The sequence below is a fragment of the Amphiura filiformis genome, chromosome 3 (assembly GCF_039555335.1).
Source record: "Amphiura filiformis chromosome 3, Afil_fr2py, whole genome shotgun sequence".
Classification (NCBI taxonomy): Eukaryota; Metazoa; Echinodermata; class Ophiuroidea; order Amphilepidida; family Amphiuridae; genus Amphiura; species Amphiura filiformis.
This window is the reverse complement of record NC_092630.1, coordinates 41,749,024-41,763,119: the sequence shown is the minus strand read 5'-3', so window position 1 is coordinate 41,763,119 and position 14,096 is coordinate 41,749,024. Positions and strand designations below refer to the sequence as shown.

Here is a 14,096-nt window from a genome sequence, read left to right as displayed (position 1 = left end):
ACGATATTGGCTGTTGCCACAGTGAATAATGTAGTCCACCGTCGTCTGTTTTTATTATTGAAAGAGTATCAACAAAAGTAGGATGCAACAATTCCATCAGGGATGTTTTCCACTTCAGAAGACGTTGGTATAGTTTGATCAGCTCATTATAGGTAGGCCTTATAACATCGCGGATTAATATATTTTATTTCGATAATTTTCTTGTGATACCTCACAAGAAACATCACAAATTATTGATTCAAGTCATATACTTTTGTCTGCTCTCTTAGTCTCTAACACAAATAATATGGACTAGGTCATATGTGACACGATCTGGTCCATGGGGGCCAAAGGTGAAAAAAAACCCCAATAAAATACTTATGAAAATAGACTTCAAAAAATTTCATAACTTTTGAACCAAGTATGCTAGACCTCTGTGGTGTTTTTAGTAAATGATATCCTATTGTATGTATAATGTAATACCGGTAATTACAGTAACTCAATTTTCAAAAATGCCTCCTTTGGCCCCCATGGACCAGATCGTGCACGTATGTCACTCTTAATGTGGGTCTACTTTTCAGCGTACTGGAAAAAGCCCAACAATTCCCGCCGATTACAAGCTGATCAAACTATAAGCATGTCATACATGTGATCACAAGCCTATATAACAATTCAGATATTCATGGATTAATTCATGTGTGGGCCTTTAAATAGCAAGAGGGCATATAGCTAGTTAGTAATTCTGTGTCCTAATGTTTTGCTTTGTCAGCATTTTAGCTCTGGAAATCTTTGCAAATCAGCTGTTGCGTTTCAACATAGTTTCTTGCTGTCATATATATGTTAAAATTGAACACTTGTTGCAAAACAATTGATATTGATGCTTTATCAATATTCAACATTGTAATTAACTTGCCATAGAAACAAACCACCAGGAACGTTGTTAGTCATGGTGTTACATGGGCAATACGTCGTATTAAAGGTGGGGCATATTCGCATTAAAATCACCAAATTTGATTATTTCTCCTCCTTTTTACTTTTATGAATGTATCTTCAAATCTACACATCCCACACCAACATAACTAGATACATTTTCTGAAAGCTTTTATGTTCCAAAGACTCTAACTGTGCTAAAATCAAGTTTATATACAGGGTGAGTAAGAGAACATATAGTGTGATATCATGACAAATACCTGCTTTTACTATTGATATATTTTTAGATTTTCAACCGTTATTAAATATTTCAAAAGGATACACTATGAGCTTTATTAAAATGTACAACATTACTAAGCTATGACTGACTGTAGTGGTGATACAGAGTGTGTAAAAATAATTAAGGTTATGCATCACAAGTTTATTACATTGTTTCTCCACAAAATTTCCCATAGAGTTTGTATGTGCACCTCCAATGTCGCTCCTCCAGGTTTATTTGTCATTAACATTTTTACATTTTTCACCAATTAATCAAATATTAATTCCAAAATGTCCAATATATTTGGAAGGTAGCATAATCAAGCTGTAAATGAGCCCAAACTTGATGCAATAGGACAAAGAATAGTTCAGTAACATCAAGGTAAGGACAGGGAAAATGTGTGATGCAAAAAACGCGCATTTTGGGTACAATCGCGCATTTTAAGTCCGACAGCGAATTTTAAGATTTGCACAAAAAAACCCATTTTTCCAAGTACTCATTTTCCAAAAACCTTAAGTTTTCACTAAAATCAAAGAATCCATAATGATCTGCAATGCAATCCATGTCAAAAAAAAAGTATAGAAAATAGGGTGTCACAAAAATTTGCAAGAAAATATAGAAGAAAAACACTACAAAATTTTTAATATTGCATATATTTGAACTTTTTGGGGAGAAAAATCACACATTTTGGTAAAACTTTTTCAAAAAGTGATGCGCCCATTTTACTCTCAAAAATAGCGCATTTTCCCTGTGCTTACATCAAGGTAAACCAGAAAGAGAGTAAACTGTAATAAGACACATGACCATCTAAGTGCCATAGTCTCTCCTGGTTTATTTTATTCAATATACGCTGGCTATTTACGTAATATAGCTGTGATGATGCCTGTTGTGATGTGTAGGCCTAACCATGCATCACATATGAATATGCATATATTCGTAGTGCCACATAGGCAAAAGAGGAGAGTTAGGCCCACACACACACAGGATCAACACTCTTATTCTAGCCATGGGCTAGTTAACATCAGCTGAAGAGAAATAAAATATTAACCATGTTACCACGCTACCAAATCTTATGATTAATGTGTTTTATTTACTTGTATGAATGATATCCGAGATCAACGGGTATCTTCACATACTTGACAATAGCAATAGGTCAAAACAATTTTTGAATATACCGCACTGATACGTTCACGCGGTACCTCTGCATTGAACCATATCATGCTGATCACTTGCACCTGTAAGATTAGTATCTTTGAAAAGACCAGTATTGTGTTCAATCTATGATTGCAGACATACACAGGTGATTTATAGTTCAACCTGCTTGTAGTGCAGCGCGATAGGTTCAAAATTGTTTTGACCTATTACTATGGTAGTTAATCCGATTAATTACGTAACTTCGCCAGCGTATAATGTAAAAGCTTAGATTGTAAAGAAAATATTTCCCAATATGGTCATAGCTATATTCTTCATTCTATAGATGGCAAATGTAATGTCACTATCTCATGGATGTGAAGCGCAAATGTGATGTGATCAAGCAGAATCAGTCTGAGATCGGACATATTCAATTTTCAGTTTCTTATAGGATTTTAAACAGCATTTGAAAAGTAAGTGGATAAGCTTTCACGACGGGTTTCCATAACAATTGTTTTTTATTCAGGTGTGCTGTCGGATATCACATTACTGATGCAGCCGGTCAATGTGTGAAAACTACAGTACTGGTGCAGCCAGTCACTGTGTGAAATTGGTCTGACCAGAGCCACATCTGGGGTTAGAGCCACAGCCCACATCTGACGAAAGCTTGACCAATTTCACAAAGTGACTGGCTGCACCAGTACTGTAGTCAGAGCCACTTCTGACGAAAGCTTGACCAATTTCACACAGTGACTGGCTGCTCCAGTACTGTAGTTTTTACACATTGACCGGCTGCACCGGTAATGTGATATCCGACGGCGCACCCAAATAAAAATCAATTGTTAGCATTTGCAAAGCTACATTTTGCAGAAAACCCCATAGAATTTGGACAACCAGTTCAAATGATATGAGGCTAATAAGCAACTAAAGAAATTCCAAAACAATAGGAAAGAAAAGGACATAATTATTTTGTTTAGCTATATCTCAAAATCAATATTTCCGACTTATGACTGGTTTTCCTTGATCATATCACAAATCATAAGTATTATATTAAACTGATATTAAACTGTGAATACATCAAAAAATTCTAAATTACATCCAAGATGATGATACAAAATTTGTTTTTTTTCAAAGGCAAGAACATTACCATATTGAAAAGATAAAGCGAGTCCTCCTCATACCGCGGATTTAAACTAACCTTTACAACTTCATTCTACTAGTCAACTACTTAAACCACAGGTCATTTGTTAATTCTTACCTTTACTTTCTCCTTTTCTCTCTCAGCTTTGGCAGTTAGGAGTGACTCCTTTTTGGCCTGTTCTTCCTCCATTTTCTCAGCTTTCCTTTGAGCTCTACTCGATGTGAGTCTAGCTGCAAACGACTTCATTTTGGTGCCTCTTTCTCGTGCCGGCAAAATAAGTTTAGGAGTTGCATGGTGAATCTGTCAACATGAAAAGAATAGGAACATTATGATTTTCTAAATTTTAAACTTTTCTAACATTTTCACCAATAATGACAAAAAATATAATTGATTTAAAAACATAAAAATGGTTTGGGATTCCTGCACAGAATGTCACTAAGCTAAGCATACAATAAGCATAAACATACTACAGACAATTAAGGGAAGGGGTATGAACGTTTGGACAGTATTTATTGTGGGACATTAGAGCACATCAGACATATCGAATTGCATTCTGAATACGAAGAATGTCCTTCTGGTATCAAATAATTTTGATTTTTTGAAATTCACAATATAATACACATTTTATGGCAAATCATTAAAAATTTATATTTTTGATATTTAACAGTACTTGAAGTAAACTTTATAAATCTGGTGATTACCAGATTTATACTTAAAAATAAAGTAGGTGGGATGAAAAGCCGACGATCAATTGAAAATTTTGACCTTTTTCAGTATTGAAGCTATGGATTTTTTCCCAAAACACCAAAAAAAAATAGGTCTTTTGGGAAAAAAAATCCATATCTTCAATATGAAAGGTCAAAATTTTCAATTGATCGTCGGCTTTTCCTCCCAGTTACATACACTTTAAGAATATATCATTAGATTTATAAAATTTATTTCGAGGACTGTTATATATCAAAAATTTGAAAAATATCAAATTTTAATAATTTGTCATAAAATTTGTATTATATAGTGAATTTCAAAAATTTGATATCAGAAAGACATGCTTCAGATTCAGAATGCAATTCGACACGCCTGAGGTGCTCTCATGTCCCACAAAAAATACTGTCGAACGCTTAAAATGCTCATTCCAGATCCCTTAGTTGCTACTGAATAAAACCAAAGACCAATAAGGTGCTGGAATTTGTTACAAAACTTTCTGTTGTATTAAATGATAGCCACAAAATAAAGATTTCTTGAAAGCTGCGTTAATTTCTTTAGTACCAGTATGTCAAAACTATCAAAGGCATAAGCCCAAACTCACACCTCTCCAAACCATACATATTACTATTATCATTCCTGTGTGAGATAACTTTCCAGTTTCTTCTTTAGAAAATGTCGCCATTATGCTGTTTAACATTGCATTAAGGTTGTTCAAGCCTTTTATTTGTTCATTTAGTTTGACTGACGGTTCTTTCTCACTTGGAAGCTAGTGACAGGTCATTTTTGATCAGTACACAATTTATGATGAAATAAGAACACATAAGCAAAAATGGGCTATTCCATTTGAAATCTATACACCCCCTATGGAAGACAAGCCCTTAATCATCCACACAGGGAGTGTGAATTCCAAATGGAGTTACCTGAATGGGTGACTCCATTTATGGGAGATTAAAATCATGTCTTCCTTAGGGGGCGTTTGGATTTCAACTGGAATAGGCCAATATAACCTTGATGTCTACAAAATATTTACCTTTTTTGTTCGCTTAGCACTTTCAACCAGAGCTCTCGCTCTAGTCACAGCTGGTTTCTCATGTTTCACTACACTCATCCCTGCCGCCGCCTCTCCTCCTTCTTCCATTGGTTCTGCCACCCCATTCTCCTCTGCCACCTCCTCACCCTCGCCACCTTCTCCTGATCCTGGTAATAAGTTATGCTTCTTACGATGCACAAATGGTCGCCTCTTCTTGCGTCGTCTGCCGCCTTTTTTATCTACAGGACTTGTGGACGGGCCAGGGGGTCTACCTATCTTTGTCGGTTTCTTCTTACCATATGTATAATCTGCAAGATGAAATCGTGAGATTATCGTATATTTTGGTGATAACCTATTTCTGGCACTTGTTACTTACTTTTGCATCAGTCTTGTAATAAAAACAAGTACATACGTCACATACAACACAAACCTACACTCTGTTTTTATCCTGAAGATATGTAAAAACACCCCTATGTCATATCTCTCATTCATATAATGGTCATATGCTACAGTAAATTGATTAATTCTTCCAAGTCAAGTGCTGTGTGTCGTGTGTATACAGGCGCAAGGGCAGAAATGATAAACAATCACACTGATTGGCTGATCAACAGTTAACCCCATACTGCGGAAACATGGCACGTTGCCTCAGGGGATTGACGCCAAGTCAGGTACCGCGTGAGCAAACTCAAAAATAGCGCAATCAGCGCGAGCGTACACAAAAGAAACTTCGCGCGATGTCGCCAGGTCTGTACGCTGTACCGGCATCAGCTGAATTCGAGTACGCTTAGAGGGCACATGCATGAAAAATTCCAATCTGTGTATTAATAATCTAAGGTTAACCCATTGATCATCAGCGCTTAGAAAGGGTGGATACTTTGCCTCTTCTACATGATCAATGATCACAAGTACGTACTCGAAATCTGAATAATTTTTTTTTACTGTAGCATAGAACCGGTTGCAAATGTCAACATGTCTTACTGTCAAACATCAATGTGTGAATTTGCAGAAACAATAATATCTGCAAGGCTGCAACATGTTAACATTGCAAAGCATAGCCATAAGATTTGTAGATAGTCCACAGAATAGGTTATTGCTCAATATTTTGACTCATCAGCTCATACCTGAATTCATACTCGATAGCCAAACGATTGCAATGCACCGCTCGTCGCTTTTGCATTTACAGTAATCACAGCAATTGTGATTCCAGACTACAAAGGACCGCAAAATATTTTTAGAACATCCATTGCTGTCAATAATTATTGCATTGAATTTAAATTCATCTCCAAAAGTCAATGATCTAGAAACTCAATTAGCAAAATAATAGATCCAGTTAAGGGCAGAGTAATGGGAGAGAACATGGTCCTTTTCGAGCATCATTATTTTTTAATTGTATGTCGAAAGTATATAAAACTATACATTTTTGGAAAGGAAATGAGTCAAGGAATCCCATGGTGACGTCAGATTTGTTCAAAAATCTCAAGTTTTTGAAAAAATCACAAAATGCACTTTTTACCCCAATTTTTTGTGACAAGTTAAAAAAAAATCCGTTCGAGTAAAAACTTTTAGTTAGTTTTTCATGGAGAAGAGACATGAACTTAGGGAAGGTTTTTTTATTTTTTTGAAATTCGTCTTATTTTTCAAAAAATTGAAAAAAACATGTGAAAAAATCTATTTTGTCACTCTATTAAGCTAAAAATTGCACATAATAGTGTATATTTTTGTTTAAAACAAATATTTTGAAAAAATGAGAAAACCTTCCCTAGACTTTGATGTGCTCTAAACGATAGTGCAAAAGGTTTACCTTTTGCTTGCATATTTTCGAGTTATCTTGTCACAAAAATTGTGCAATATTGTCAAAAATGAACTCTGAGAAATCGACGTTTTAGTAAAAAAATGTCAAAATTATGCACAAAACATCCTTCTATTTTAAAACGGTAAGACTTTCACGCTTGTAAAAGCTGTATCTGGTGCATGGTCTAAATATGCATCTTTTTTGCACCAATGAATCTATAATGTCTGCTTTTAGTGCGCCAAAATCCAAAATAATTAAAAAATCTAAGTGGCTTTTTCACTGCAAATTTTTGTTTTGTTTACATCACATTTGCTGGCGTTAACAACATACCGAATGCGCCTTGACAGCGTCGGACATACGCCAAGAGAGTTGCGCCACGTCACGCTGACGCGAATCGCTGCAGTAATCACAATATTTCGCATTCACAAGCATTTCTGACTCATTATTTCCCGCCAATTTACTAAGCTGTCTTGAGCCATGTGACATTTTAGAGTTGAAAGGAGTGAAATAAATCAAGCAAAAATACAAGTAAATATTAGGAAGTTGTATTTTTGTCAGTTTCAAGTGAAAGAATACATGTTAGTGTTGATAAATATCAAGAAATCTCAAATTCGGGCGTGAACGAATGTGTCTTCCATTACTCTGGCCTTAATAGGGAATGATTGGTTGATGAATTCAAACAACGTCGCTCGGGAGTTGAGATTTCTTCAACTTACCTCAGCGATTTGTATCAATTGATCGGCTTGACGCTATGAAAATGTAAATAAATACTGAGCATGCCTGAGAATCGCTTTTCTGCAAGCGATCAAGTATAAATTCAGCTTAAGATATTAAAGTAAGACAATCATCAACATCCCTCAGCCCTGAGTCAGCCAGGCATTAATTTTACCCACCCAGGAGTAAATTTCCCATCTAAATTGATGGGTGAACAGGTATCTAGATTAGACACTGCCCAAGCCAAACACTTACTATATTTGGTCTTTGTGAGCATTGCACAATTCTCTGGACATTCATCTTCTACATATTTTTGTGAGACTAAGTTTGGACAGCATTCTAGCTTGATGCACATGTTTCTAAGGTATTCATTAACTTCATCTGTTGTTTTGCAGATCTCCACTAATGCTCGGAAACTCTTGCCTTTATACCTGTAAACAAATAAAATATATGTAGAACACACTTAAAATAAAGTATAGCACAAAATTGAATATCGGTGTTGGGAAGATGTTGTTATGTATGGTGAAATCACAGCTGCACACCAAAGAAAAGTGGACATCATTCTTGGACAAAAAAGCCATCTTCCTTTATTCCTCAAAAGTTGGCCTACATGGCTACCTGCCCAAACCTCTTGATTCAGTGCATGCAAATGGAATACTAAGTCATCACCATATTTATTACCAACACACTTTGTGCTTTTTAAGCTCATAAATAAAATGTGTGGGAATAAACTGTTGCAAATTCTAATTTTGCATCTAGAGTAGATTCAAGAGACAAAAGTTGTTGGGCTCTGAAATGTCAGAGGATTCTTGGTATTGCTAAAATGAAATTTGAAAGATCAATTTGTAACACCATGCACTCAAAATATTCACTTTTATTGAAATGGATTATCTTTTGAATATGTTTGATAATTGAACACAACTTTTACTAAAAATAAACAAACTATTTAAGTGAATGATGAAGATAAATTTAATTTATTGTAACTTTTATACTTACTTTGCCTTCATGATTTGTAAGTAGCCATTCATGCCAGCAGTCTCTTCATTTTCCACCTGTAATTCTCTGAGCACCCTAGGTGGTTTATAGCCTGCATTCACCAGCAGTGAGATCACTTCTCGTATCACTAACGTCACCATACCAGGGCCTACTGCCTTGGGTAACTCAGCTATTCGACCTTTGTTCAGGTACGGTCCGGAAAAGCATTTGTGATTGAAGTACAGTTTGCCAATCGAACCTGCATTGGATTAAAAGTAACATTAGAAATTATTTTCATGTTGTATGACAATTGAACACACATTAAATAGAATGCATCATAGACAAACACAACAGATGCACAGATGATGAGTTACTATAGTCCGTCAACTCGGAAGTACAAAGTAAATAGACCTCAGAAACTGGAGGTATGAGAATAATTATTTCAATGCAATGCATGTGTAAATGCTTCTGTGGCGCGCCAACTGCTGCGCGATTTATACTTGCTGAGTGCACCACGCTCTTTTTGTGTCACATTATTTAACACACAGTGCGTGTGGCGCAAAGAATCGACCCTTGCGGCACAGATTTGGTTTGTACTTCTAGGTTTAAGCAGTATAGTAGCATGGTGTGTAATAACATTGGTTTTTGCATAGTTGAATCCCTTCTATCATGACAATGTCCAGTGACATGGTTTAAAACCCAATCAAACCAGTGGGACATTTTGAATGAATCAAGAAAGTATTCTCTGCCACATTCAAAATTAAACATCATAAAAAACTTCCACATTTCTTGTCAAAACTGATTCCGTATATGTGCAATTAAGTTTATGAAAACAATTTTAGCCCGAGCTTCACCTGCTGATTTGAGGGCCAGACTAATCTTGAATTCAACTAGCAGATTCAACCCATCGTGGGACGTTTTTTTCCCAACAAATCTGCCGGTCAATCAATTGTACCTTGTCTTTACCGTGATATGCATGATTGCCCGGTAGCCTGGATTTGTTTGAAAAACGTCCCACGATGGGTTGAATCTGCTACAGTAGCATTTACGTACCTTCTCCAGTTGCCTCTTCTTGCTTGCCACCTCTCACTTTTTGATACAGATCTCTTCCAGGACTCATCATTGGCATCAAGCGATTATGACTACAATCAAATCAAACAGTTTATCCAGGTTATCAATGCAAAAACAATACAGGCTCACTACACATTGTCAGTCCTGGTAACTTTTGAATTTAGATACTTAAATTGGGTTTAAAATCTCAAGAAGAATTCCTTTAAAAGGTCAATATTTACAAATGGGATGGGGCTTAACAATGTTGTCGACTATCGGCAGATCATACGAGCAGCCAATCACCGGCACTGAGTAATTACACAAGTACACAAATCTTGAAAAAGGAATTACGCCTCTTATTTTAGGCACGCAAGGAGCATTGCAACTTTTGGAAAATGAAGTTTTGCATGAGTTGATCTCCTTGCACATTTTCTCTGAAAATCTCTGGCACAGACCTTACCACCTGCCCACACACACTCCTTGATTATCACACAGAAAAAACCTGAACAAACTAAGCAAATTTGCTTGATTACTTCATGAGTCCATTCAAAAGCATGAAAGCTAAATATATACTTACTGGTGTTTTTCTGGCCACACAATAGCAATCTTTCTTCTTTTGGCTGAAAAATATAAACATATAATTTCTTTAGGACCGTCCAAACAGAACTAATGTAGAAGGGATTCTCCCATACAAGTAAAGCCAAATTAAAAGTACCTTAGTGGAGCACGGTGGCCTAGCGGAACGGGCACTGACTCATGATCGAAAGGTTGCGGGTTCGAGCCCCGGCGACGCCATCGTGTTGTGCCCTTGAGTAAGGCACTTTATCTCGATTACTCCTCTCCACCCAGGTGTTTAAATGGGTACCGGCATTCTTAAATGCTGGGAAGGTAACAGACTCGCTATAGAGGAGGTGTAGCGATCCCCTTTTAGCAACATTACATGGAGGAGTCTGGCCCAATCGCCAATGAAAGAGAGATGGGCACTCCGATCACTGTTTATAAAGGATCGACTCCTTTACCTTTACCTTTACTTGGAAGTATGCTGAAAAAGTAGTATCAAATGCAAAACTTGCAAATATGAAATCATCTGTTTCCACTATGTCCCTCTACTATGACTCTACACTTTTCCATTATTATTTTGTGGAGTATTTTTAGTGGTTCGAACCTTCAAGTTCAACAAGTTAAAGTTTATTTGTTTTCATCTCAATTCACATCGTTGTTACAAAAAAAATTGAAAATGCAAGATAAAGAATACATTATGATATTACTAGGACAAACCATTAATACATGAAGAGTGAAGAGATGCAGGCCTTCAGATTCGTAGCTTGTTGCATGGGTTTTCAGTATATATGGAGACACTCAAGCTATAGTTTGATCAGCTCGTAATTGGCAGGAATTGTTAGGTTTTACCACTACACCGGAAAATAGTCCGACGTTAAGATTGATATAGTTGACCTGTATGGTCTATAATTTGCGTGTTAAAGAAAGTAGAGAAAGTATAGACCACTTGACATCATTGTTTATCAACAAAGGCGAGGGACTCGTCTATCGATATGCTCGACCGAATCGCTACACTGTTCAATGGCTTTCTTTTACTATATGAAATGTGGTGGGTGATTTAAAATGCAAGTGCCCTGAGCAAACTACGACGTGTACGCACACTGCAGGGCGAAGAACAATGGAAATTGCCATAATTCGCGTGCATACTGCAAGGAAATGACGTCACATGTCAAGTGGTCTATAGGACTTCAATTAACAACTTGTGATGCTTCTGGCGAGAGGTTACAAGATAATTCTCAAAATAAAATATATTGATATTAATCCGCGATATTATAAGGCCCATCAATTACGAGCTGATCAAACAAGTGTCAGATCTTTGCATCAAGGAAGGGTATGTGACCCGCCTCTTCAATCTCCATGGTGAACTGAATGCACTTATGTTGATTGTTGAGATGATCAAGAAATTGGACCACTTCGTCTTTGCCATGCCGCCAGACGACAAAGGTGTCATCAACAAATTTGAACCAAGCTACAGGTTTACGTTGACAAGATCGGTTACAAATCTATTTCGCCAAATAAATAAATTATAATAGACTTACCAAGTAATTTCTTAGGAGCTCTAAGTGGATACCCATTGGTATCACACCATCCTACAGGGAATATATCAAAGCCCTTGGTATCTACGATGTGATTAGGTAATTTGCTACCATCAAAATGTAACCACACATGTCTCCCTGCTACTTTGGTGATGGTTGATACGGAGATCTGGGCCGGATGATAAGGGTTCACTGCTTCAAGTTTGAAACCAGGTTGGAATGGATGATGTTCACTATCTTTTGTCTGTGAGTGAGAAAAAAATCCTCAATTATAACATTAAAAGGAATTACTTGGCCTTGCAGAATTTTAACTTGTCTACTTTACTTGTCTGTCAGGCAAGTCCATGTAGAAATCTACTTGCGCGACTGATATTTCACTTGCCCTAATCTTTGCACACATATTCATCTTATAAGGTTGTCAGAAGACAAGGCATAGCATTCAGTGTTGGGAATTTCTTTTTGAGGGGCAACTTATGCATGTAGGAATATAAGTTTGCACAATTTTATTCATATCATTTTAAATTTAGTTGCATGCCAAGCTGACATGTTAAGAGTCATTGGTTGCCAGATGTCAAATTGTGATTTTCCCACACTGCCTGACAGGGTATTATGAGGTATGGGAGTTACCAGTACATAGAATTATAACACCAAAATATATCTTAAGAACAAACTCAAAAGAAGTTAGTAAACTACAGTAAGAATTCCAACTGAATGAACACAGATTTCAACAGCTGTACTTGATCCAACCTCGATCGTATATTGCATATTTCAACCTACAACAGGAACACACGACCTTGGATACAATACTAACCAATCACGAGAGCGTTGGCATTCACTTCTGCGTCGCTCATGCACAGTGGCACAGTTGTCACGCTATGTCAGACTGTGTTCATTCAATTGGAATTTCGACTTCTCTGGCATAGATGCATCATTACCATAAGTGAATTTACCCTAGATGATTTAAGTAATGATATGGGAACAAATGGGGGTGAAAGTTAAAGCTATGTCACTTACTGATCTAAAGCTATCTGATGGTGCACCTTTGATTCCATGTTGCCTAAGATAGGAACTCCAATCAAATTTAACACCTTCATAACCTGGAAAAATACAAATGTGAAGTTTTTTAGTACTTTATATGTAGAGTTGAATTTGATGTTGTTAACCATTTTTTTCCCAGACAAATGTAGCTTCTATGCATAACCTGCAAATATGCATCCTTTGTCAGTTTTTGTGAAAATTTTTTTTTTTTATTTGATCATTACTTTGACAATAACATCAAAATATTACATTAAAAAAAAGAAAGAGAACTGCTGAGCTGCCAGGAAAGTATGAAAGCACAAAAGAGCACTGTCAACAAAGGTGAAGAGTTGCAAACTTAGAAGTTCTCTTGAGGATACAAAAAACTAACAAAGCTGGTAAACTCATTGACATGTAATTATGAGTATTTGCTGGTTCAAATCCGAATGGTTCTAATTATTTTTTTCACTCCATTATTATGGAGCCAGTTTACCCAAGCTTCACTTCTTCATTTATCATTTATTTCTTAGGCATGTATCCGTTGTGAGTTTGTGACCCTTGCATTATTCAAGATCTCTCATTGGCTTATGTCCTGCTAGGACACAGCAGATATGCCAACCCTTTCTAAAGAAAATATAATTCACAAATGCAAAAAAATAACATGCCTTGTTGTCTAAAGACACATAACTCATTCAAAAACACATAAAGTTTACTTTCAATAGCTACCAAGTATCTTAGTAACTGATGAAAAACTTTTGTGACTATCCAACAGATTTTTGAAAGGTATTGAAGGATGTTGCAGAATAGTTGTAATATGCAAGTGATAGTGATACTGGCAAGAACAAACAACAAAACTTAATTTAACCAACCTTTGGGCGGCGTTATTGAAAATCCATGTCTCTTGCACCATTTCACAGGGAAGATACCACCACAATCAGCATGACACACAAATGATATACCACCATTCTTTTCAGATGTACAATCATCTATAGTCACTGCAAAATATTTATCTCTGAATACTTTGGTCACAGTGGCTGGGGTAATCTGTGACGGAGACCTGGGGTTGATGGCTTCAAGTTTCATACCAACTCGGAAATGATGCGGTCTAATTTTGGGCTGATCCTGCAACAAGCAAGTACACATATACTGTTTATAAAACGTTGTAATATCACTTTTACTGAACACTTCTTAAAATCCTAACTCTCAAAGTGATTTTTGACTAATGGAAAGGAAAGAAGGAAGGAATAAAGAGAGAAGATGAACAAAGAAGTTGTTTG

The 14,096-nt window shown here is 36.4% G+C and overlaps 1 protein-coding gene and 1 long non-coding RNA gene across 2 annotated transcripts in view; one reads left to right on the top strand and one right to left on the bottom strand.

Moving 5' to 3' along the window:
* The window catches only part of LOC140148538 (uncharacterized), a 56,095-nt gene that overhangs the window by 22,196 nt on the left and 19,803 nt on the right, over window positions 1-14,096 (bottom strand). The window contains exons 13-21 of the mRNA XM_072170532.1: window positions 13,689-13,941; window positions 12,817-12,899; window positions 11,806-12,046; window positions 10,284-10,326; window positions 9,710-9,798; window positions 8,678-8,915; window positions 7,937-8,112; window positions 5,176-5,483; window positions 3,558-3,740 (exon numbers count right to left, since the gene is read on the bottom strand). Coding sequence (XP_072026633.1) covers window positions 3,558-3,740; window positions 5,176-5,483; window positions 7,937-8,112; window positions 8,678-8,915; window positions 9,710-9,798; window positions 10,284-10,326; window positions 11,806-12,046; window positions 12,817-12,899; window positions 13,689-13,941 — 1,614 coding nt within the window. The remainder of the gene's footprint in view (window positions 1-3,557; window positions 3,741-5,175; window positions 5,484-7,936; window positions 8,113-8,677; window positions 8,916-9,709; window positions 9,799-10,283; window positions 10,327-11,805; window positions 12,047-12,816; window positions 12,900-13,688; window positions 13,942-14,096) is intronic.
* The window catches only part of LOC140148544 (uncharacterized), a 219,309-nt gene continuing 207,258 nt past the window's right edge, over window positions 2,046-14,096 (top strand). Inside the window, exon 1 of the long non-coding RNA XR_011858495.1 lies at window positions 2,046-2,468. This is a non-coding gene — a long non-coding RNA (uncharacterized lncRNA). The remainder of the gene's footprint in view (window positions 2,469-14,096) is intronic.